General features: G+C 36.8%; 2 protein-coding genes across 10 annotated transcripts in view; one reads left to right on the top strand and one right to left on the bottom strand.

The window, feature by feature from the left end:
• gphn (gephyrin) overlaps nucleotides 1-25,289 on the top strand; it is a 135,305-nt gene that overhangs the window by 88,365 nt on the left and 21,651 nt on the right. For 3 of the 9 annotated variants that reach the window (XM_015369295.1, XM_015369289.1, XM_015369281.1), the window contains 2 exons: nucleotides 22,737-22,779; nucleotides 24,764-24,901. In XM_015369295.1, the coding sequence (XP_015224781.1) occupies nucleotides 22,737-22,779; nucleotides 24,764-24,901 (181 nt within the window). Of the gene's footprint in view, nucleotides 1-7,953; nucleotides 7,996-10,519; nucleotides 10,595-19,529; nucleotides 19,587-22,736; nucleotides 22,780-24,763; nucleotides 24,902-25,289 lie in introns of all 9 variants that reach the window. The other 6 variants (XM_015369252.1, XM_015369246.1, XM_015369259.1 and 3 more) reach the window with 5 other exon arrangements.
• LOC107081087 (red-sensitive opsin-like) lies at nucleotides 10,536-16,919 on the bottom strand. The gene is made up of 2 exons (XM_015369304.1): nucleotides 13,631-16,919; nucleotides 10,536-13,545 (listed from the first exon to the last, which is right to left on the bottom strand). The coding sequence occupies exons 1-2, from the start codon at nucleotides 13,731-13,733 to the stop codon at nucleotides 12,575-12,577; spliced, it is 1,074 nt and encodes a 357-aa protein (XP_015224790.1). The 5' UTR covers nucleotides 13,734-16,919; the 3' UTR covers nucleotides 10,536-12,574.

The raw sequence follows: 25,289 nt of genomic DNA, 5'->3' as shown, positions 1-25,289 counted from the left end.
TGAAAAAAGTTGCTAAAACAGTGAGAAAGTAATTTCTGTGGAGAATCAATCTTTTTCTAGCTTTTGCAGGAGCTTTTTAAAGCAGCTATCACAAAGTGCGCTTGCAGCTCAGGGTAACAACCAACTGGGCACTTTCCATGTAAGGCTTTTTCAATCTGTCCGTTACACTCAGTAAAACAGTCAGTTTAAAAATACCTTTTAGGTTACATTTTAAGCAGACAGTTAAGATTGTTTTTAACTTAAGGGGTCTTAGTGTTGACAAGATACTTTTTCACTATGTCTCAAACTTTAGTCCTTGTGGTTAATTGTTCAGAATCCTATTTGTTTGTGTTTGATTAAACATGCCTGGAACAAAAGATTGTGTATAAAGGACTTGTTAGAGCCTAATTATGTGCTGCATGTAAGCATGTAAGTCCGGTGTGTTGGAACAGAACCACATATGAGGATTTTAAGGAATCCAGACCCAGAGTACCGCACTTTAAGACACCTTATCTAAATAGATTATTGAAATCATAATGCTGAAAATGAATAGCGCAGTGAACTGATGCATAAATGAGTTTGACAGAAGTTAAAACAAGGATATCATGTGACATTTGTCTGTGACAGGGATGAAAAATAACTGTTCATTCTGTTTGGCTTAGGCCCAGTCTGCGTACTGATGAAAGAATCATCACTTCCAAATAAATGATGACAGAGTGAAGTGATCTGACAGATTGAGATGAATGATTTATGTTTTGGCTGTAAGCAAAAACACTCTCACAACGTCAGCACAGTCGGCTATGCTGATCTGTGATCTTAAAGCCAGAATGAGAGATTCTACTTCTCTGTTTCATACAGGCCTCGAAGTCTCACTGCTTTAAAGAGATTCTATAGGATTGATTTTACACTTTTTGTAAACCATTGAAGAAGCCATTTGTTCAGTAGACATGGAAATTTGTTTTAGGCATTTGACATGTTTGTGACTCATACAAGTATTTTTTTTTTAATGGTGAGATAATTATACAACATAAAAGTTGAATGATTATAAAAAAAAAGGGTTCAGAAATTTGATTTTATCTAGACATTAAATCCACTCAAACTACATCACATACAAGCACCCAAGCTATTATTAGGAAAATGTCTCTTAGCAAGCTGCACATCAAATGCTAACTATTTTTAGCCATGAAACCTTCCTGCTTGACCACTTTTCTTGGCAGAACAGATGGGGTTAGATAAAATTGGCTAATTTCCAGTGGTTTTAGTCTGTGCCTTCTCAAATGCCTTACCCAGTATTGTCCAAGTTTCAACCATCTGGTTAAATTGCTCTGAATCAATTGCAAGAAAGTTGTTTAAAATTTTCAGAAACAACTTAGGGGTAAGCAGAGGCTCAATCCAGCCATAAACGGGAAACTGTTTTAACGTCAGCTTCACAGTTAAAAGTGAAAGGAATTTAGTATTTGCAACGACTGAGAGACAGAGTATTCCTATTTCAATCTGCGCCTTCCCTTTTTGATGAAATTTGAATAAGTTAAATGCATTCTGGAGGAAAAACTTTGGATATACAATCAAGTACTAGCTCGTGCGTATATAATGGAACTAAGACAGATAGAAAAGAAAATATAAAATAATTTTTTTTACAGTACCATGCCATAGACAATGAAATAAGATTTTATGTCATTACTTTTTAAGAAAACTATTGAAATTACTTCATATAAGCTCTGCAATTGGTCTTTTATGAGCTCTTTCTATTGTTATAATTATATTTGTCCAAATAAATTATCTTAAGTCAGGCCAGACATAAAAATAAACAGCAAATTAAAGGTTGGTCTAGCCTCTCTATGACTTTATATGTAAATAAAGTAACATAAAAACAAAATGAACACAACTGAAACTAAAGCTTTGTTCCCGGGTTATCAATCTAAAAAGAATGTTTGCTTAAATCAGTAAAAGGGCAAAATTACAAGTATTCATTGTTAGATTAGAGAAAGATTAGTGTATATTGATTCTGACACAAATCTGTATCTTGTTTTATATTTTTATGTGCAGTTTAAGGTTAATGCTAAAAATATGGTACTCTGCTATGCCTTTCCGGTCGAGCAGATGGTTTTGTGTAAAGGGAAAGATTCCTGTGCACACTGATTTACCTCAGCTCATCCACCTGGTTTATGTTCATACTGATGTATTTTATGCACAGGACATGGTTGAGGCAGACAGGTCTCCAAAGAATAAACTGTGACATTGGTCCCTTATATACTGCAGTGCACAAGTAAACACTGCAGTAGGAACTTTGCTGCTCTGTAAAAACAACAGATAAGACTTGTTGTATGGCTTGAACCTGACAGTATTAACTGCGGATTGAATATAAGGCGCATCTATGTCCCCTACACTCATGCAGCTTTCAGATACCTGTAATTTTCCTCCTCCAGTGCAGTAAAAATGCTCATAAAAATGACTTCTGCTCTCTGTGCCTGCTGGAGGTGTGGAGAATTTATGATGGAGGGAGTAAGGAAAAACAAGGGCCTAAAGGAAGAGAAGAGTGGGAGGGAGTGAAAAGAGAGTGAAAGGGACAAGGGAGCTAATGAGTTTGAGAAGACAAGGGACTGGAAGGGAGTGGGAGGTGGGGAAAGGGTGATGAGACTGCAAAGGAGGACTGTGTAGCTAGCCAGGCCTTTGCTGCATGATTTGTCTTTATTCCTGCATTTTTGTCAATCTCTATCTGAATTTCAAATTTTAAGGAGGTGTGGGGCTCTTTTGCATAAATAAGAGTCAGCCGTGGTCTTAAGCTAAGTCATTTCATATATCTATAAAAGGAGCAAAAAAAAGATGAATGAAATGTGTTTAAAAATCTTTTTTTGACTAAAATGCTGATGAGAAGTAAAGAGAGCCTTACAAAGAGAGGCACAATCACAGACTTCAGTCAGCCATGCGTGAATGATTCCATGCACAGCGTTGCATGTGCAGCCGCTCTTCCTCATTTTGACTGTTTTGTTCCCTCGCTGCTCTTGTGCTCTCTCATGCATCCTTCCAGGTCCAACCTTCCCTTCTTCTCCCTCGCTCTCTTTCTCACTCTTCCTCACCCTCAAGCTCTCTCACAGTTACAGAGAGTGTAAAATTGTGCGTGTGTTTGTGTGTGCATGTGCTGAGGAGCTTCATTCTGTTTGGACTCCAGGCAAAGGATGGTAAGTAATGTTGTTCCTTCTGCATATCAGAGAGAATGTTTATAGGGTTCTTTTTGTGTTTTTAATCAGTGAATGATTTAGGGTTATTGGTTGAATTGGTATGGTGCTGAATATATGGTGTGAATGGACTATATATTTATTAAAATCTAATTTGTGCATGCTACTGATGAGCCTGAAGTCGGTACACTGTCAGGCCATGGATGTGTTTAGGAGGTAACAGGCTTAGTTATGGAGCAAGGTTGTCTTCAAACTCAAAAGTATCATTAGACTGCAGAGTCATGAAGCAGAGGAAGTTGTTGTTGTGCTTCTGCGGTGTTAGAAAGTGGCAGACATGATTACATAAAATGGCAGGATGAGAAGTGAGGGTAAGGAAGGCAACATCTTATAGAGCTCCAGACTGAAGCTAAAAAAATCAAACAAAAAAGCTTTTGAACCTGGTCCTGTGTCGTTGTCCATTGAGGTTCCACATCCTGTCTTTGAAACAACAACACCACTAAGCTAAGCTGCAGCACTACTGTAAATGGAAAAGAGGGCAGCATGCATGAAGGCGTGTGGAAGCAGCTTCTTAGAAATCAGATAGATGGCTGGCCAGAAAACAGTGGACATCTATTCTTACTATCAGCTCCAGTGATCTGTCTTCATCCATTACAATCCTCCTTTTTGGACAAGTTCTCCCTTTTTTGATGAAGGGCTGAGTTTAGTTTTACATCACTTACAGATTGGGGTTAGTCAAGAGAACAATGGTAACCCAAATCCCATTCTGCTCAACCATGGCTAATGTTAAGCAGTTGCAGATTTTAGATAATTGAAAAAATTGTTCACTCTATCTTATACAGTGTTGTGAGAATCATATGAGCAATTTATTTTTTACAAGAAATGTAATAAAATGTAACATTTCTAGATTATTACATATTTGCATGAGAATCAGAAATGCAGCTTCGTCTGTGATTTAGTAACTAGGTTCATTAGATTTAACGCTAAATGCTAATATAACATATAGCAGTACACTTTGCAAAAAGAATGCAGTAAAACATAAATCCTAGAAAAAAAGGGAAGCTGATCTGTTTTCTTTTTCTTTGCCAGGGTTGTTACGATACTAAAAAGTAAACTCTATATTGAGATTCATTAAAATGGTAGCTACTCAATACTATTTTTCTTACCATGGGGATGAAAGATTCAAAATAATGAAGGGCATTAAAAATATTTTTATTAGTATGAAAAAATCAACATGGAGCATCCCTTCACAACAGAATCGCAGATTCTGTTAGTAAAATAGTGTGCAATAAGTGTGCAAATACATAAATAATCCAAATATAGTCCAGTTGATTAGCATTTTAGGGTTGTTTTAGGTTTTGTTCTTTTTTGTACAAATAATCCAGAAATGTAACATTAAAGACTGCAAAGCTATGCAAACAACACTTGTATTCACTATCACAACCGTTCCAAGTTATTTTTATATTCGGATACAGCATTTGAATATCAATACTTTTTAGGGTATCAATACTTTTAACAACCTGAATATTTACAACTTACCAGTCGGACTGTAAACGTAAATATTTCTGTCATACATTATTTGCTTTTCTTTTGTAGATGACTTAGTTTTACTAACAATAGCTTTACCGCTAAGCAAAAGCAAACAGCAGAACAGAGTGTCGAAATTTTCATCCTAAAGGTTCTCCTAGACGCCTTTCTGTTGCTATGTTCTTAGCATAGCCGGAAGGAAGTTCAGGTAACAGGTAGAACCCCAGAGTTTATTAGAAATAGAAAGAAAAGTCGTGAATTACTTCATAAATCAGCGACAAATCCAATGCAATGACTTTGATGTTGACTTTATTTAGTCAACATCAAAGACTAAATAAAGTCAACATTACAAAATTGCATGACTTATATATTTAAAACCATTTAGGTCAACCGCCGTAAGGTGCTCAACCATAGGGCTTCTTCAACTTTGATTCAATATGCACACATATAAAATTAGGAATTGTCTTTTCATCATGCATCGGTGTGTGTGTGTGTGTGTGTGAAGTTTGCGTGTCATGTATGCGATACTATATACGTCTTGACTTACTCACGCCCGCTGACTCTGAGGGTTTGCCTGGAGGACAGAGGAGGATGGAACCAGAGCGACAGAGCTTTGAAAGATGTTGAGAGAGAAATAGGGAGGAAGAGTCAGACTCGGAAGATGGGAAGACAAACAAGGAAACAAAAGGCACAAAAAAGGGATAGAGTATCCAGAGGAGATGTACTGAGCTTGCTTTCACACCACGTGGGCAGCAGGGGAGACTGGTGAGCAGCAGAACATGTGCCTGTCAAATCAGCTGTGTCAGCTCTCAGTCTCTGTTACACTGAAAATTCACTCATTATTTCAGCTCATTATTTTTCTATATATGTAGACACGGAGGCAGCATGAGGGAGCTGTGATGAATGAGGCTAAATGAGACAGCTGGCGCTCATGGCGAGGGTTGTCCATTCTTTTTTTATCCATAGATTCTCAGTACCTTGACTTATACATTCATTTTCAAATGTTTTAAAAGGCCGTTTTTCTTTAGTCTTACTGTCATTATTATGGCTATTGACTTTGTTTATTTTAGAAAATAAAAGTCTGAGTTTATTTTTGACAGCTAGCTTCATGCAAAAGAAATCAATAAGCTATTGTCATATATTTGTGAAGGTTTTTTTCAATCTACTTTTCTTGAACATTTTGTGAATAGGTACATACTGAACACCTTAAATTTATACTCCTTTAGCTAGAATACACAAGATTAAAGGGATTTTATGTGACAGATTAGCAAAATAGGGCATAGTTGTAAAGAATATAGTCTTTATTTTTTTTCTAAAATCAAAAAAACTGTTGTGTGTATTCTCATCAAGCCTCCTATCCATAAAAACTTTTTTGGTCCCCTACAGGTAGATGCCAAAAGACCCCTACAGGAACCAACTTCCAGATGAGGAAGTACTTTCCTAGCCTGCAGTTTAGTTCTTTGGCTATGCTCAAGCCCCTGTCATACCTTAACGATTTATCCAGCATATGCCTAACATCCCAGAATCTTCTACAATGCTCCCATCTGCTGAACTTTCTATGTATTTTTTCAGAGTCCAGAACTAATGTCCAATGACAGCCTAACTTATGCATAACACACAGCAATGTAATGCTCTTGATATTTCCCAAGCCAGTGTCCTGAGGGGGCAGCAATGCACCCGATGGTGCCCGGACTGCATAAAAAAATGTATTTGATTGCGGTATTAACTTGGCTGCTGTTTAGCCCCCACAAAAAAAAAAAAGAAAGAAAGAAAGAGATTAAATAATAAAAAGGAAAAAAGAAAGAGGATTTGAGGTGGCAGCAGATTCAGCGTCATGTCTGCTAAGAAGTTTGTTGGTAATGGCCGTGAGTGTGAACACAGGGAGGATCCATCACACTCACCTTCTTGCTTAAGCTACTGTATGATGGGAAGTCTGGAGGAGAACTGAAGGTTTCCTCCGGTAAACCCCCTTTTACACCAAAACGCTGTCAGTACACCATTATACAGTAGCTGTAAGTTAGAAACGCGTTCAGCTGTCGTCTGGAACACGTCAGATACGTTAATATGCACTGGAGATAAGTTCTTGATAAGTTACGCATAAGTTATGCACAAGGTACTCATAGGTTTTGGATAAGCTGGACACCACGACTTATAAGTAACTTAAACATAACGTATGTCAACGATCAGATAACTTACCTGTGACTTATGCCCCACGTATGAGCAACGCTGGCATACGTCGGGAAATTTTGAGCATGCTCAAAATCTTTCGACGTACTCCCGTATGTCGACTTGTGCCACTGTGTTTCAGCGTGCTCATAACTTATACAAAATGTACCCATAACTTATCCAACATATGCCAGTGTTTTTGCCAGATTTTTCATACATCAAGCACGGGCTGACTATATCGTCAAGGTCTGACAGGGGCTTCAGGGTTAATGCTAAAATCTGTTATTGCAATGAAATTTTGAAAACCGAGCAGTTTATATTGTTTAATCTCATAAAAAACCTGTAGATATATAGATGTTTTTAGGGCCCTGTAATCCATGCCGGTTTTGTTGTTTGTAATTATTTTCTTTGAAATGCATAATGCCTCTAACCACATGCCCTAGTTAGAACAGTTCCAACTTGATAGCTGAAGGGTTTTAAGACCAACAGCATCTCCTAGGGCAGACAGCAGTGTATCTATGCTTGTCTTGTTTTGATGTTTTTACAAACTAGAACATGATGTAAAGGCAGAAAAGCAGCTGTCTTTAACTCAGTAATGGATTTTCAGTAAAAAAGATGAAAAGCATAATATAAGCTCAATATATGATCTGTCCGTCAATTAAATTGAACTTATCATTTTCCAGTAAAGCTCGAAAGGATGTAACAATAGTGTTTGCATAATTTATTTCACATATATTTATGAAGCAGAAGCACTGTTCTGTTTATGCTTAAATTCAAGCATAAAAAAACAAAAGAAAATGTTTGTACTGTATGATTATCTTCTGCTCGGGTTGTTCTGGGGGAGAATGAATCCCAGTAGGACTCCTACCTGCTGTCCTTACCTTTTTTGTGTTTTCATGTCCTGTCCTGCCATGTTCGTCTTACCCTTGGCTGCCCAGGCCCATCTACAACAGTCACACAGAGACCTGTCAACCAGATATCCTGAACTACAGAGGGCGCTGTCTGCCTGCCCTGTCAGTCTCTGTGTGCCTCTGTCCCCTCCTCAGCCCAGCTTTTGGCTATGTTAAACCTCTTCTCTTCTTCCTTCCTTTTTCTCTCGCGGCACCAGGCGCGGCTTCCCTCCTGTTCATCCACCCTAAGCATTGCTGAGGTACTCCTGCATGCGTTGGGATGCAGCGTAACCGTGGCATCAGTCATTGCGCCTCCATTTTTCTACAGCATCCTTGAATTCCTGCTTTGCATGCCTGCCCTCTGTTCTCCTGTCATCTTTTGGTGTGTGTTTGTTTGGTCCTGCCTGCTGTTTCGAAGTGTTTTATTTTCTTTTCAGCAATCCCTGTGTTTGTGTGCATTTTTTGTTGTCACCTTGTTGTTGCCTTCTAAGTTTTGATTTTTGTCTTGGAACAAACTGTCTGTCTTCTAGTGAAAATTCTGTCTCTAACTGATGCCTTGTCTCCATTCTCTCCAAACCAACCAAATGACTCCTTTAGATCATCACGTTTGCTTTAACTGGTCTTTCAATCTCTGAATGGAAGTTGAAAGATGCTTGCCTTGTGTTTTTGAATGAAAGTTATATTGCTCGCACAGTGTGCATTTCTCTTTCTCTGTTCCACATACAGTACTTTACACACTACAGCTCTGATGTTTGCTGGTTACCTTGGTTATAGTGCAATAGGTCTAAACTGATGCTGTTTATAATAAAGTCCTTAGCTCAGTTTAAAGTAGTAGAATAGGAAGGGCATGTTTTTAATCTAAATCTCTAGTTCATTAAATAAATGTCAATGAGAAATTTGCAATTTAATCCTGTATAAAGATAAATTTGATATTCTTTTTCCACCACATGTGTATTCACCCATCTTCTTTACATGCATTCCATTAAGAGTTTTGGTTGAAAGATTTCATGTAAATTAGATGGAAAACATTTAGGTCATTAGGGTATTTGGGTATTTAGTGTTTTAGTGTTTGAAATTTAAGCTTCTTGGATCATTCTGGATATTTAACCAATCTATCCACCAGGGCAATTTTAAAAGCTTAATGTTGGCCTGCTTTATTATCGATGATGGCTGCTAAAAGCATGAGATTTATCTGCAACTTGCTAAGATATAATTTAGAGATTATGGGATATTTTAGATCTTCTAAGTGCAATTTTAAGTCAGTATGGGTATGGAAATTATACTCTAAAATAAGACCTGTGTACCTATTCCTTGCTTTTAGATATAGCTGAAGTTGTATGTTTTACCCGAAATCCACCCTGTATAGGGTGAACCTCAGAATTGTGACCAAAGCAATATTTTTTACAAATTACACAGCCACCTAATGTGCACTATCATTCAAGCACCAAGCAAAAAAATCTGACTTAGGAGGCCTTGAAAATGTAATAAAATCATGCATTTTTAACAAATCACAATAAATTGTTCCTCGCAATTTAGTTATGTACTCTCCTCTGTAAATTCTAAGCTGTGGGAAAGAAACAAAACATAATACCTGTCAAACAGGAACACAACAGAATCCCGTAGACATGCATAAATAATATATATTCTTGCTTGCCTCTGGTGTGGTTACCCTGATATACATGTATTAACATCAAAAACATATTTTTAAAAATAAATGTATTCATTCAGGTTATTTTAAGCTGTTCATTTTAATGGAGTTTACAAGAGAAAGAAGTTCAACTGACACCCAGTTAGATAAAATCTAGTTCTGTAAAACCTTTTATTCAACTGAATCCAAGAAACTTACAACATAGACCAGTCATACAGTCAGTATATAATATAAATATAGATTAAAAAAGGATTGATTTCAGCTAGGTAGATTAGACAGAACTAAGCAAGACTAGAACTTAATAGTATATTGTAGTGTAGTGTAGTGTAGTGTAATGTAGGACAGAAAAATTCTTTAGTGTCCCTCTATGAGAAATGTCGTATTAGAAGACAGACCATTGAAAGAAGGTGCATTTATACAAAGGCAAAAATCGGAAAAAAGGAAACTGTAAAGTATGGGAAAATTTACGGCATCACAAAAAAGTGCTTTATTACTTAAATAAAAGAACCTGTGCAGCTAAATGGGATATTTTAATTAAGTATACAACATGTGTATTTATGGTTGGCATAATAAACAACAATTGTCATGTTAATTTATTCTGTAACATATTCCAACTGCCAAGCCTTAAAAAAATCAAGGCAACCATGAGGTTTCCTGTCTGCTATTGTTAACCTAAGACATCAGGGAAGCTAGTATATCTTAATGACTGTATTTCTGCAAAAAAGAGGTCTTTGGTAGGATTATTTTAATGACTGCTGCCTATTTTATCCCACACTCTTTAAGACATGTGATCATACTTGCAGATCTTTGCTAGAGCTGCTTTGAAATCCAATGAATTGCTGCAGGTCTACATTAATCTTTGAGTCCGATTGGTTTTTTGGTGGTTACTGTGAGATGTATGACAGTTTATTTTGCTTTAACTTTTCTTCGGTCTGGCTGAAGAATTTATGTGGTGGCTATTCTGTCTGTTGTTTTAGTCTATAAGCAAAATGTCCAGACTGTGGGTGGAAATGTTTGGATTTCTTTAAATGCATCATTGACTTGTATCTTCTGTCCGAGTGGGTATGCATGCCTTTTCTAGTATGGCGGTGTGTGTGTGGTATGAAGATGAGTGACTATCCTGTGGCTTCCCCCAGGCCTCACGGAGAGAATTCAGGGCTCACCTGGATGAGGTCATCACGCTCAAGTCAAGGTACTCTACCTTGGACCAGGTAAACCCGCTAACCTTCTAGCAACGTGGTTTTTACTGGCATGCAGACCATTGGCTTCCCACAGCGAACCTACCACCTAACACAAGTAACATGCATTGCCAATCACACAGGCAGAGAGGCAGTAGCTAATGGAAAATCGCTTTTTAATCCCATTGGCCTGCAGTTCAGTTTGGCATGTTTCAATCGTTTTCTATTCGCATGCAAAGAAAATCACCAAATATCTGTAAAATAAGTCTACGGTGACTTGCAAAAGTATACATACCCCAATCATTTTGGTATGTTGCAACCACAAATGTTAGTATTTTTAATGGGATTTTTATGTGTTGGATCTAAACACTAAACAGCAATTTTTAAGTCTTGCCAAAGATTCTTAATTGGATTTAGAAGGAGGCTTTGAATAAGGCCATTCTAATGCGTGTAGATTTACCTTAACAATTCCTTTGTAGCTCTGCTTGTATGTTTAGCATCAGCACTGTAATGGAAAATGGATCTACACCAAGTCTTTTATAATTCTTGAACTACTTTTCCAGTTGTTTCTTGAAAGATCATCTGTATCTTTAATATACTAACCTTAACAGGGATGGTTTATATTTCCTAATTAGGTGAAAATTAAGTGTCACTGAATTTTATTTAGGACTAACAAAGGGTGCTAAATACAAATGTACTCCACATTTTTCAGATTTAAAAATAAAAAACAGTTAAAACTACAGGTCAGTTTGCTTACCCTTCACAATTATGCATTTTGTGATGATTGATTATAAATGTAATAAATATTTGATGTAATCAGATATAATCTAAATTCAATCCTTTTTAAATTGTGGTTGTAACAAGGCAAAATGTGCACAGACGATATAATTAGCAAATATTTGTATATATATATAAGTGTACTTATTGCAAATCATGTGAAATTAAATTTGATCATATTTGGATCACTGGATTGTTTTATAATGTAATTGTTTGGCACGTTTTCAATCATTGTCAGGTTCAAATACCAAGATTGGTTATAAAAATTTAGACATCCGAAACTTGCTCTCATATTAACTCAATTGAGAAGACTAGCAATTCAATAAGAAATGACTAGATAGTGTGGTCATACACATGGCAACATCTAAGTTGGATATTACTTAATAGCAAAGTTGACATGTGTGCCACCACCTTTTAAGGATAAAAACCTTCCTATGAATCATTGCCTCTTTCTGCAGATCTGCATCAGCATTCATTCTTTTTCATCCATCTTCCGTCTTGTTAGGTGTAAATATTGCTTGATGCTGTTTTTTTTTTTTTTTCTCAGCTGGGAGTACGTTTGTGTTTAATATACAAGATATTCATTGCTTTAGAAACAATAATTCACCATAAGATTTTTTAGTTTTCACTTTATTGTCACACTTAAATATTTGTTTCCTTAAACTTATTTAGTTATTATTTAAATGGAACCAAATGGAACCTCTTACAGTACAACCACATGATTTATGTATCACTTATATAAAAACTATATGAGAAAATAAATTAGCCAATAGAGGTTCTAAAACACCACAACCCTACTTTGAGAAAAATCAAGATCATTTAAGCAACAAAGTCTACAACATCATTCGAAAGGTATCATCAAAATAGTCACAAAGCCGTTTCTAAAACTTTAGGAACAACACTGAGAGTAATAATTCACATATGGGGAACATGTAAGGCAGCAATAACTTTTCCCAGGAGTAGCTGATCTACCAGAATTACTCCAAAAGTGCATTGACAGCTCATCCATAAAATTTTAAGCACTATTTACAGACTGAGAAGTGAAATATTTTTTAAAGTGTGGATCTTGTTACATCTAACCTATATCTAACACAGATTTTTTTAAAACACATCATCCATGCATTCAAATAAAAGAGCTTTACTGTTCTCCATTTTGTTTGCGACATATAGGTTTTGTAATAAAACAAATGATTAATAGAGTTAAAAAGATTTGGTGACAAAACAGATCATGAAGTGTTATGCAGGAGCCACAGAGGAGACCTCTGTCTGCGATGTGGACACTTCAGAATCATCCTCTACTACTCTGCCAAACAGCTTCATGATGCATCTGCGAAACTGTCGGTTCATGAAGACATAGATAATGGGGTTGTAGATGGTGGCACTCTTTGCAAAGTATGAAGGCAAGGCAGCAAGCAAAGGATGAAAGGCATATCCGGGGTTGGCTGCAGCAAAGCAGGCAAAAAAGGCGTAAGGTCCCCAGCAGATACAAAAAGCCAAGATCATGACAACAACCATCCTGGAGACTTCCTTCTGAGCATTCTGGGTTGACTCACATTCCTTCTGCTGCCTAGCAATATCACGGATGGTCAACCACACAGCAAGGTAGCACAAGACTATGACAGCCAGAGGAATAATGCAGCAGGTAATCATCAGGACAATCATGTAGGACTTGACTCCAGGGTCTTTACTACCGCTGAAAACATCAGGTCCACAGGAGGTTTTCAGTCCATAAGGCCAAAACCTGCTCCATCCAAAGAGGGGAGGGGCACACCACACCACGGACCAGACCCAGGAGAATACAATTCCGCCTGCGGCCCAGTTAGCATCAAACTTGACATTTCCAAAAGGTTTGCATACAACAACCCATCGCTCCCAAGAGATGATAGTCAGGGACCAAAGTGCAGTAATACCACAAACTGAGACAACGTAACCTTCAAAGACACACATTGGATGTCCCAAAATGAAATAGCCAAAAAACTGGTTGCACACACTGACGGTACTGGCAAAAACCGTCTCACCAAGATCAGCAACGGCAAGGTTGACTAAGATCCAGTTGAGAGGATGACGGAGTTTCTTGAACTTTGCTGTAGCTACTAAAACCAGGCCATTGGTAAAGACAGATGAAACAACCACAAACAACATCCAGACTGTTGAGACATTGTAAACCCATCGAGGAGCGACATGGTAGTTTGGTCCCTCAAAAGGATCTGAAAGCATAGGTTAATGTGTTAGTTTCATCAACTGTAACGATACTTCCTTATTCAGAAATACAGTATGACTTAAAATACATACCTTTGGTATGATTACTGTTTGTGTATGTGAAAGCGGAGTCCCTTGTAGTATCTTCATTGTGTCTTTTGGCAGCAAACACCTGTTTTCTCCATCCTTCTCCCATCTTGATCTTAGAAAGAGATTCTCAGCTCTCGGACTTTCCTCTCACATGTAACTCTATGGGTTTGCTGAGCGCTTAACCTTTACTTCTGTTTATATAGCCACGCTTCACTGAAGTCTGATGGGATTACTTTAAAACCAACTAAAGGAGATCATCTCCCTATCCGGAGCCGAACCCTGGCAGACGACCATAACGGCTTTTCCTGCAGATTTTGAAAGCAGCCATACACACTCTTTCCAACTCTTCCACCTCTCACTCCAACACAAAAGCTCTTCCTGCACCAGCAACCCTACTCTTCTCAGAAACCCTTCCTGGAGTAACCAGAAAATCAGATAAGCTCAACGATTTTTTTAAAAGGACATTCATACTTGTTGTGCTGAAATCTGGTCTTTAAATCTTTTGTTCAACTCATTTAATTGAACAGAATCAATTTTCTTTTTTTTTTTATCCCTTAGGAAAAGAGAACACAACAGATCTGCCATGGATCTCACATAGACCTGTTGACAGATAGATGTGCTACATTATGGTGATTTACATGGAAACACTTGAAAGATACTCATTATAAATGAGTTATTTAAACCCCTTAAAGTTCAATATGCAAATAGCATTGGGGAAAAATTTAGCTTTTCCCTCTCTAGGTCTTGCAATCTAGGAAATGGAGCTTGTGGCCAGATGGTGAGTTCTGAAAAGCTGGAAACAAAGGATGAGTTCGATCATTTCAAAATTGCCATCCAGTGGAGCCAGATTGCTGTTCGTACACAATGCCCAGGTGGCGAGCATGAAGATCAGTAATCTTGGAAAATAGGTTTACAGTATGATGAAGGCAGTTTCTATTCTGTAGATGACACAGTGACATCAACAGCATATGGAGAAGGAGAAAACCAACTCAAAATAGTATATAATATTCTGAACAATCTCCACTGGAGAATTCCATTGTTTACAGCAACAAGATGCCTTCTACTGCTGGAAAATGAGATCACCATCTCCTTGGTTTTGCTGACGTCCAACTCTAAGCTGGAAGCAACTGATGGCTTACCAACTAAAGGACAAAATATCCCCTCCTGATGGACCCCTGCAGTTGGCCAAATGAATGAACACGTTGGACATTGGCATAGTCAACTGAGAATACACTTCACCCTACATGATCCTGAATATGTAGGGACGTAGGCTAAATAGCTTCAGCTCATCCCTCAACACTGTCGGCTCAGACATTCTCATCAGAAGCTTTCACCACCTTCTAACTGCTTATGGGGTTAAGACGCAGTGGATTTTGGCACCCTTACTTCATTGGAAGATTAGCTCCAAGACCTTTAACTGACATATTCAAATCTATTACAAGTCTTCATGTTTTGATATGGCTGTTAGAATATTGTAATATTGTGTTCAAAAAGTATAGCTCCACAATTGGGGTATATTATCTTCCCGACACTTGTTTGTTATGGTCCAATCAAAGTCTGTGTTGGGAGACAACCTTAAAGTGACAAGTAGGTTTAGAGGTTATTTACTTTCAACATAGGGCCCAATTGGATGGGATAGATTTGGTTCCCCTTCCTAGCTTAGATCAAAAATATTTTTTCTTTGATGGATGTTGACATTACTTAAATTATCTGAAGGTTTAAGTGTGACAGATAAAGTGCAAAGATAAGAAATCTGTGTTTGGGAAACAGCTTATTAAGTGCATTGTAAGATCTGGTAAATTAACAGAGAAGTGATGTGGAAGGTACGAAGTATTACTTCTACATGTATTCTCATTTCTCCTTTCTCGTACGCAAGAGCCTTTTTGCAGTGACATTGCGTCATTTTGCCCCTCTCTATCCTTATCTAATTCAATGGCCCTATTTTGTAATTTGCCCTCACATTGATACTAAGGGGCAGAGGCAACTAAAGCCAACTAAAACAATCGTTCCTCTTTGTCTTCACAGTGAATATAAAAACATGATATGCTTAGTTTCTCTCACAGCTTCTCTGTTTTGTGCTGATCTCAGCACCACTGCAGTTGCATCCCATCATTTCACTAAGAGCCTCCATCGCCAGCTGATTATTGAGCATATTGACACCCCCACCCCTGGCTGTACTGTAGCTCACTAGCACCTGGGCTTTGTGTCTTGTGAGCATGGCTGCGCCCGCTGCTCTGTGTCTGTGATTATTGTCGCCAAGTTCTCCCTGCCACATGGATCTTCCTGACACATCTCTATTTTTAGCGCATTGCCCTGAGTTATTTCAGTTCAATTCAAAAATAACAGCATATGAATATATGAAAGGTCAGGAATGAGGGTAAAGGATTAGCATATAAAGGGTTGAGTTTGTGTGACTCTGTTCTTCAGGTGCACAAACAAACAAATACATGTGGAGAACTTTTTTTTTTAGCCTCCTAAAAAATATTTTGCTGATATGAATTTGAGTATTTTCCATCATTTTCCAGCATCCTTCATACTCATACTTCAACATCCTCATATGGTGGTCTCTCACTAACAAAGGGGGAATTTCAGCTATAAATAGATTAGACATAATTATAAAAATGTTTGACAGGCCTTCAACTATCAAAATATTCTGCATTCCTCGTATTCTCCTCACTTCCCCACACATCTATTCGTATCTCTCACATGCACTCATTTCCATTTTCAAACTGTCTCTGTCCATGGCTCACTGATGCTACTTTTTCCATTGAAATGGTTTTGTTCATTTGCTGTTGTTTTTTTCCCCATACTAAGCTCGTAATTTTGAAGTTTGCTATGAAGATTATAGTTATATTCTGCAAGACACATGTATGTCCATTAGTTTATGGTTTATGTGATCCTGGATCGGAAATTGTCCAAAATTGTTCTGATGTGTTCAAAGAGACAGGGTAGGGAGATTCTTATGCGATTGATAATTTTAATCAGTATTTTCATCAGTATTTTCGTAAGACTCTCTGTGTTCACTGCTTTTAGATTGTTGTATTCTGTTTGTACATGGAAATGTCTGCAAGTGAAATTTGTGTCTAGCTGTAGTTGTTTTTAGCAGCCTTAACTCTTAATTCTTGATTTCAATTGGGGGGGGGGGTCTGTTGTCTTTCTATTATTTCATTTAATAACAACTAGGCAGTTGTGGCTAAAATCTAACTGCCCAAAACAATGTTAGTTCAATTAAAAAAGTTGCTTTAAACAAAGAAAATTACTTTTATTAAAGAAAACATTTTCAATCAAAGGAAAGCAGTGTTCAAATGTATTTTTTTGTGTCTCAACTATATTTTTGCATTCAAATACTTTTTTTCTTTAATGTAAAAGTTTTCTTTTTCATTGAAGTGAAGCTGTTTCTAATAAAAAATATATATTTTTGATTGAAGCAACCTTTTTTTAATTGAATAATAATGACACATATCTACCCTCATGAAAATATCCCAAGGGTTTTAAGCCTAAAAAGAACTTAAAATGTAATCATCAAACTCTGTTTGAATAATGAAAAAAGAGACATTTTATAGTAATCTTAAATTGGTGTAATTAAATTTTACTAAAGGATAATAATGTTTTTCATTCAGTTGTGTAATCTCACAGTATTTTTAGTTTCCATGATAAAAGATTTTGCAATTGGCACAAGCACAAGATAGAAAGGCTAGCTGTTAGTTGGCGCATAAATAAGTTTTATGTTGCATTATTTACATGTCTAGTCAGTAAGGAATAGGTTTCTCCATGTGTAAAGCGCAGTGTAAGCACTTTTAGGAAAAAATGCCTATATAAAGGGTGAATTTGAAGTTGATCTTGGTTTCTGATTTTAAAAGTAGAATCTGACATTATAGAAATGCATTTTATTCAAGTTCACAGTGTTTCTGATTAGTAATATGATTTTAAAGCACAGTTTTTGTAGAATAGGCTTGACTATGTGTTATAACTGTGTGTGGGGGAGGGGTAATTAAGGCAGGAACTGTTAGCATCCCTGGGACATAAATATAAATCAAAGAAGCTGCTTTCTTATAGCATTTCTTTAAAATAGGAAAGATAATATAAAACATGTTTAAACCAAACATGTCCTGACAAGTAAGAGAACAGGCATCAGGAATATAGCAAATTTGCTAAAATACCGTAAGCTGAAGAGTTGTACATTTCAGTATTCTGATAATAACATGAGGGCGAAAGTCTATGTTTCCTGCACAAACCATGATGAAAATAGTAAATAACGATAAAAAAAATCTCCACAGATCATTTTTTATATATATAACTGCAGAACTTGCTATATTTATTAGTCAGAAAAGATTATTCATATTTTTACCAGGGATGCCAGTAATATACAAAATCTCTATGTAAGTCTGCTTGTTAGAAAGGTTTCATTTGCTTTTTAATCGCACAATCAGATCATAGAACAAAAAAGAAACTGGTATCTGAAGCACTGATATTTTATCCAGTCGGACTTCATGTAAATTTGATGGTATCTGCCATTTTTGCCTGAACAATACTCGGATTCATAAAAGAAAAAAAAGTGAGTACAATACGTGTCCATATACGATGCTGAAAGTAATAAACATTAAAGATTAGTGGGTCTCGCTTTTTCATTCACTATGTGTTAAAAATGCATCCTTCAATTTTCAATTGTATCCAAAATACTGGATACAAAGTCTGGAAATGTTCAGAGTCATTTGGGAGATATCTCTGTTATGTTTCTAAAATAGAGATTGATAAAAAAAAAGAAAACAAGAGAACATTTGCATACTATTTACAAATAACTAAGCAGTAACATTAAATATAGGTTATCACAGTGAGAGTTCATGTGACCCATTATTTTCATCACAATATTTGAAACTCAAGGTGAATGTGTGGCCATTCCCTGTGATGAAAATTGCTGCCTAGTACACTGCCGTGTCTTCTGAGCAAATTTTGCATCTCATAATTGTGGCAGCAGATTACCTCTCATGTAAACAATATCTGGCTGTTTTATGCATGTTCTAACAAGGAACTGGCATACTTTAGGACTGACTCCCTCTTTATAAAGCAGAAAACTTGTGTCAGATCAACCTAGTACCCCTAATGTTTAACTTCCAACATCCATAAAATATATCTAATTTTTTTTAAAATATAATTGGCCCTTTATTTAGCCTTGGTTTTATCAATTAAGAGGCAGAATAAGTTACTGTAAACTGAAATCTGGAACAAGGAAAAGCCTTACTATATTCAAAAATTCTAAAAAAAAAAATACTGAAAAATAAGAAAAGTATCATGTAAACCAAGAAAAGAGCAGAAATCTTAAGGGTTTTTCTACATTCATAATGCAGTTTTAAAGTCCCTCTTAGTACAATTAGCAGTTTCTACAGTGATGTAGTTATATTAACGGTTAACTTATTGCTGAGTACAGCTTTACTTATCTTGATGGCATTCTTTTTACATGACTTAATGGACCTTCAAGGAAGAAAAATCTCCCACAGAACAAAGATTTACTGCAGAACTTATTTTGACAAAAAAGCACTTGGAGACTACCTTAGCAGCTTTTCATGCTTGAATGAAGCCAACGGGAATAATTATATCTTGGATGCTGAGTTATTAAAGTCTAAATTCTGTAAGCTTTTATTGATTGCCATAGGAGATTCTTTAATGAGGCCTCATAAAAGACTCCAATCAGTTGGGGTTTTTTTGTTTTGTTTTGTTTTTTTTACCTTAATGTCTCTTATTAAGCCGTCTCATTGCTGCTCCTGCCAGGGTTGCTTGTCATGGTGGACACCCGTCTGTGTGTTTGTTCCTCCCGTACGTCTGTTTGCCATGTCAGACTGTGCTGTTGTGGTTGCTGAGACAGATGCACTGATGCCTTTGATTCAATGCTTTATCTCCACTATAGCTCCAGTGTAGGTTGGAGGGGCTTAAAGATGATCGCAGGAGGACCTTCAGCTCTCGAGTAACTATCCCGCCCCCTCCCCTTCTCTTTCCTCCCTTGCCCTTCCCTCACCCTCCTCACAGGAGCGTGCAAGTCATTTGCCCTGCTCTTTACCTTTACCCCCAACCAAACCTACCCCCCACCCCCACCCCTTTTCCCTGGCTTGCCTAGCTGTTTCTCTGGCTATCATTCTACTTTCTCACTTTCTTTCTAGTCTGTTTCTTGTTTTTCGGCGTGTCCTTCGTTCACTCTTTGTCTCGTTATTCCTTTGCTCACTCTGTCGGGATTCTTACCCTTTCTGTCTTCTGTAGTTTATCTTTTTCTCTTTCTCTCTCTTGGCTATCTCTGGTTCTGTCTCTCCGGTTAACGTGATCTGCTTTAGTAGTTTTGTCTGATGTGCTGGATGTCTGTAAAGTAGTTGCCATTGAGACCGCTTTATTGGTCTTTACTGTCTTTGTTTAGTTTTTTTTTTTTTCTCTCCTTCTCTGCTGTGTCTCAGGCTCTGTACGTTATTGAAGTCTGTCTTTTTTTCTCTTTTTTTCTGGGCTGTGGGATCACATCATGCTGATCGCCATCGTTCCACATCTTTCTTGCCTATCAACTCAGCTTTCTTGTCTTTTTCACTCTCCATCCCTCTAAATCACCTATTCTCATCCTCCTCACCTTGGCTGTTTGGTTCCCACTGGTGTTGCAGTTTTAGCCTAGGCCACAAGCGAAGGGAGGAGACAGCAAGGGGTGGGTAGGTGATTAGAGAGAGACCCTCACCTTTACCATGGGTGTTTCGGTTCTCCTTACATCACACGCCACCAACACCCAGCTTGCTTTTTAAACGACTAAAAGTCGCATTGAGATGGAAGGGAGGACTAGAGACATCTTAGAGTGAGTGAAGGGCACGTTAGGGCAAAAATGATAATGACTTCAACCAGCCAGGTTGAGCCAACTAGACAGAATTTTTGAGTTTGCCGCTATAAGTAAAACAAGATTTATTCTTTAACTTTAACCTGTATTTATTCATATATATAAAAAATTTACAAAAAAAAAATATTAATGCTGTAGCTTAATTAAGACTACCTAACCATTGCTCTTCCTTTATAGCTTTTTCCCTTATGGCTGAGCTTCCCAAAAGCATAAGAAAGCATTCTGCATGTAGAGATTTGTTGCACTGTATTAACAACAAACATAATAAAAATCAAGTTGCTTAATGTTTTCTTAATTGTGTTCAATAATCTTATCATAAACTGCATTTCATTTTTTACTGCTGTTCTGCAGGAATTTACCAATATCAAAAATGTTGCTTACATCTACCAAGTATCATATTTTAACAGTAATGCTGCAGGAATTGCACCACAAATTGTTGTAATCGCACATTATTTTAAAAGCAGGGAGCATTGATAAGGTTTAAAGTTTATCAGTAAATTGTTTTTATAATAATATTTTAGAATCTTTACCAGTGCACCATTATAATAAATGCATTGCATTAACTTACCAGTGCAGTACTGATTGGTTTATTATAATCTCTTGACCTATAAAGAGAAAGACCTAAAGCTCTACTACCACTGTAGGTTCCCTTTCACGCCTTTTTATTTCATGCAATCAGGGTGCGGTTAAATTGTCACAGGACATTACATTATTACAACACATGTGATAAAGTAAATCACTCATCAGGGCTTATTTTCAACTGTCTTCCAATCAAAATTATTCAAACCGCTTCTAACTAGCACATGATCCCCTGTGCATTCAGCAGACATGAGTTATTTTTTTACTTTTTTACCTGATGCATCCAGAATCTGTATTTCATAGAATGCATGTTTTTTTCGCCTTACTGTTTGACACTAAATCATATTCATGGTCAGCAGATTACCATAAATTAACGCTGTGAAAAATTGCAGGAAAAAGCCTGGTAGCATCGTGTTGTCGGGGTTTTTTGTTAGAAGGGGACCTGCACTGTAATCTATTTGTGCATTTCACAAATAGATTGTATCATGAGAACAGAATATTATCTGTCAAAGTGGATATTTCTGACTTTGATGGACGCTAAAGATTTGTGTTCTTCCTCATATTCTGGGATTGGGCAAACACAAAGACCCTTCCTGATCCTAACTGTGCTAAACCAGAAACAATGCAGTCTGGTATGTTATAGATTCTAAAAAATAAAAAAAAAAGCTTACGTGTCCTTTTCTATTTAGCTATAATGATCATCTGTTAAATTATAAAAAAAACTTTTTCAGCTATTAAATGTAACATAACAAAAATGGAACTTAGATTGGCATCCATAAATGATGTAAAATCATCTTATTTAGCTACTATCTGTCACCTTTCCACTAGTTGTCACTAAATCCTTCACACTGATCACACCAGTCATACTAAAGAGCATTTATCTCACAAACAAATGATTATGCCTTTTAAGCAGTATTTAAAAAGTGCTTTGTGAGCTAGCAGATGGACAACTAATTCAGCTAAAGGAAATTAAATGATTGTGCATTTATCAACAAAACACCAAGTAGCCAATTAACAGAGGAAATACATTAGAATAATGTCGTTAAATTTGTATCATATTTGCTACAGAAACAACATTTCAGTTTTTGAACGTCTCCCATTTTTGGGAATCTCAGCTAATTTTGAATAAACTCTGCTCTCCTCCTGCTTCACCGTAGAGTTATGAGAAGCTCTCACTCAGCATCCAAGATTCCCAGAAGAATCTTTCCATCCAGCGCCGCATCTGAACAGCCGATCGATACTCAGCACTGCATTTTCACTGCATCTAATGTCAAACTCAGTCAAGCACAGTTCCAACATCTTTTATTGTTTGATTTTGTTTTTTTGTGATGTTATTATTGTCACACTCTGTTTTGTTACATTTGTCCGTACAGTCTTTTGCTCACTTTAATGATAGTATGACAGCACATTTATCGCTGTGCTATAATTTAAATGTTAAAAACGTAAAGCAGGAGATGCAGACATCTCCTCTAAGAGGAACAAAAAAAAACCACATTGTTGTGTGACAAAGCTTTTGCTAGTGCTTCTGAATGTTGTATGACCAGCTTGTCATCTCGACCGTTTTAAAAGAGCAGCTTGTTGTTTTATTTCTCTGAATGACTTTATTACAAAAAATGCCATTCTTTGTTTTCCTTCTTTCCTCTCCTTTTTCCCTTTGTCCGTATCCATCTACAGGTGCAGTCACGATGCAGCAGTAAAGAAAATATCCTAAGATCAAGTGAGTTTTAACTCATGTCTTCTGCTGTCTGTACTCCCAAGAACATATTTTTTCTTGCATGTGGCTGCTGTCTTATTCTATTGCATCTGTGTGCCAGCAGTTGTTAAGCTTCATGTTAAGCTTTAAGAATATGCAGCAGAGGCATAAGAGTATGTTTAAAGAGACAAAAATTAGGTCATGGGAAATCAAAGTGTGGTGGCTATTCTTTGCCGGGAGGCAGAGAAGCAGAGGGGGTGAGAGAGGTAGGAAGAGATAAAGACACGAGGAAAAAAAGCAGATTACCCATTAGCTACACATAGCGTTGCTCCTTTTTACCTTTGGAATTATTAGAAAGATATTATTAGATCATAGCAGCTGTTATCGAGCACCTGAATCATCCAGCTGTGCTCTAAAGCTTGTGAAAATAAACATGTCAGTATGTCTTGCCAATCTCTGCTCATGCAAATTGTGTTCTTGCTTGGATACAGAAAATAAATCTTAATCCAATCTTCCTATGTTATGGTGAAAACTGTTATTTCTTTTTACAAAATTGTGTATTTTAGTTAAAAAATATATATCTTTTGAAACCTGAGCAAACTGCTAAAGCTGCAAGTTGATAACAGAAAACAGTTGTTTTTGACAGAGAGAAATACAGTCATTTTAAGGGAACGTTTGCCTCTGAGAGATCTTGAGCGGTCATGCCTTTGGCATTTATTCCTCTTCTCCTTGGAAAGAATCCCAACAGAGTTCTGTCAATTTCTGAATGCCGTTCCAGGTCTTTAAATAAAGACTAAAAATGCTTAAAAGGATAAGCCTTTGAAGGAACACCTTTAGTCATGTCAATGCGTTCTATTCAATTGTTACTTTTCTGTCCAAATTCAGTTTAAATTTAATGTTTTTAATTTCTAATTTACCACAGCAATATTATTTTCAAACTAGTATTTTTATGTTATATTGTTTAAATATTTGATAATCATCTGGTATAACTGCCTTTACTATTTAACAATAATGCTAAAAGTAGAAAATGTCTATATGCATCTGATGATGATGATGATTATAATCTTCACGTCTGGAGCAATGACATTAAAAATAAAGCATGCAAGAAAGAACAGTCAGCTCAAGACAGCCATGAACAGAGGCAAAAGAATCCAGAACTTGAGGATCAATGCTACCACAGTGGCTAATCATTACTTAAACAGTAACCACCCACTACAGTTGAAAGTGAGATCATAAACTAAATAGTTATATTATTATTCGCCAAATGTGGATGAGGAGGAGGAGCCTTATGGCATAAATTTGAGATCTCACAAACCGATAACTAACCCTGTGGTTTAAAAGCTCTTGGTGGTGAGTCTGATTTTGGAGACTGGTTGATTTTTCCTGCAGAGGAGATTGGCGGCTTATTTTAAAACATTTCATTTCAATGAATAAAATTCGGGTAGAAAATGTCATAAAACACTGTTTTCTATACTAAACTATTCTATACTTTACCACCAGAATATATAAGTAGTGAAATCAGTGAGTTGTGTAATCAGTCTATTAAAAATAGTAGAGGTGAGTGGAAGTTTTACATGGAAAGTTTACCTATGCTTCAACGAGCTGTTTGCTCTAAGATATGCTTTACTATTAATATTATACTGTATGGATGATTTAGCTGTATAGGTGCATAGCTACTGAAGTCCTTTAAGTTTATAAAAATCAAAGTAATTTTCAAGTTACTTTTTTCTATCAAATGAGGAATTAGGTTGATCTATTGTTAATGAATTCTGGTTTTCTCATATTTGTCTTTAATGGCAGCAGCAATATTACCTAAACATTGTTAAGGCTCTCCACAAAAAAACAACCGTTTGCTCAGCTAACCACCTTAATTAGATCGGCTGAATTTCTCAAAGATATAATTTGCTGCTTTTAATGGGGGTGTGGTACAAACACATGGGGAAGAATCTCATATCTCAATTCTGCCTACTTTTTATGTCATCATTGTCTATAAACTTTATCTCCATAGGTCACAGTGCGGTGGATATCACAAAGGTGGCCCGCAGGCACCGCATGTCTCCTTTCCCCCTAACCTCCATGGATAAGGCCTTCATCACTGTGCTTGAGATGACCGCTGTCCTGGGTACTGAAATCATCAACTACAGAGGTGAGGAGGCAAAAGGTTCCTAAACCAGATCAAATGTTTTGCTGTCCCCTTTGTAATATCTTATTTTCCTTCTGTATTGAACTGATATCAGCTCTTTAGGGATGCTAGGATATCATGTCTCTACATGCAGAAGTAATTTCAATCTCCATCACACACATTTTCTTTGCTGCAAGGGCCTGCAGGTAACAAAGAAACCTTACCTAAAAATAGCAGCAAACAGCACTGTCAGGTCCATGAACTTCAAGGGAACAAAGTCGTAGGGCTGAAATAAATTAATGGGATTAATCTAACATATCATTGAAATAATCGTCAACTAATTTAGTAATTGATTAATCGTTTACTGGAATATAGAGACTATAAAATATACATTTAGCTGACAGAGTAACCC

The sequence above is a fragment of the Cyprinodon variegatus genome, unplaced genomic scaffold, assembly GCF_000732505.1.
Source record: "Cyprinodon variegatus isolate N-32 unplaced genomic scaffold, C_variegatus-1.0 Scaffold37, whole genome shotgun sequence".
Taxonomy (NCBI): Eukaryota; Metazoa; Chordata; class Actinopteri; order Cyprinodontiformes; family Cyprinodontidae; genus Cyprinodon; species Cyprinodon variegatus.
This window is presented reverse-complemented; position numbering and strand designations above follow the sequence as displayed.

Bases quoted from the DNA above. Each gene is read 5' to 3' on its own strand.
- LOC107081087 (XM_015369304.1), bottom strand. From the start codon at position 13,733: ATGGGAGAAGGATGGAGAAAACAGGTGTTTGCTGCCAAAAGACACAAT. The intron at 13,546-13,630 runs GTATGTATTTTA...CTATGCTTTCAG, and splicing joins AAACAGTAATCATACCAAAG to ATCCTTTTGAGGGACCAAAC.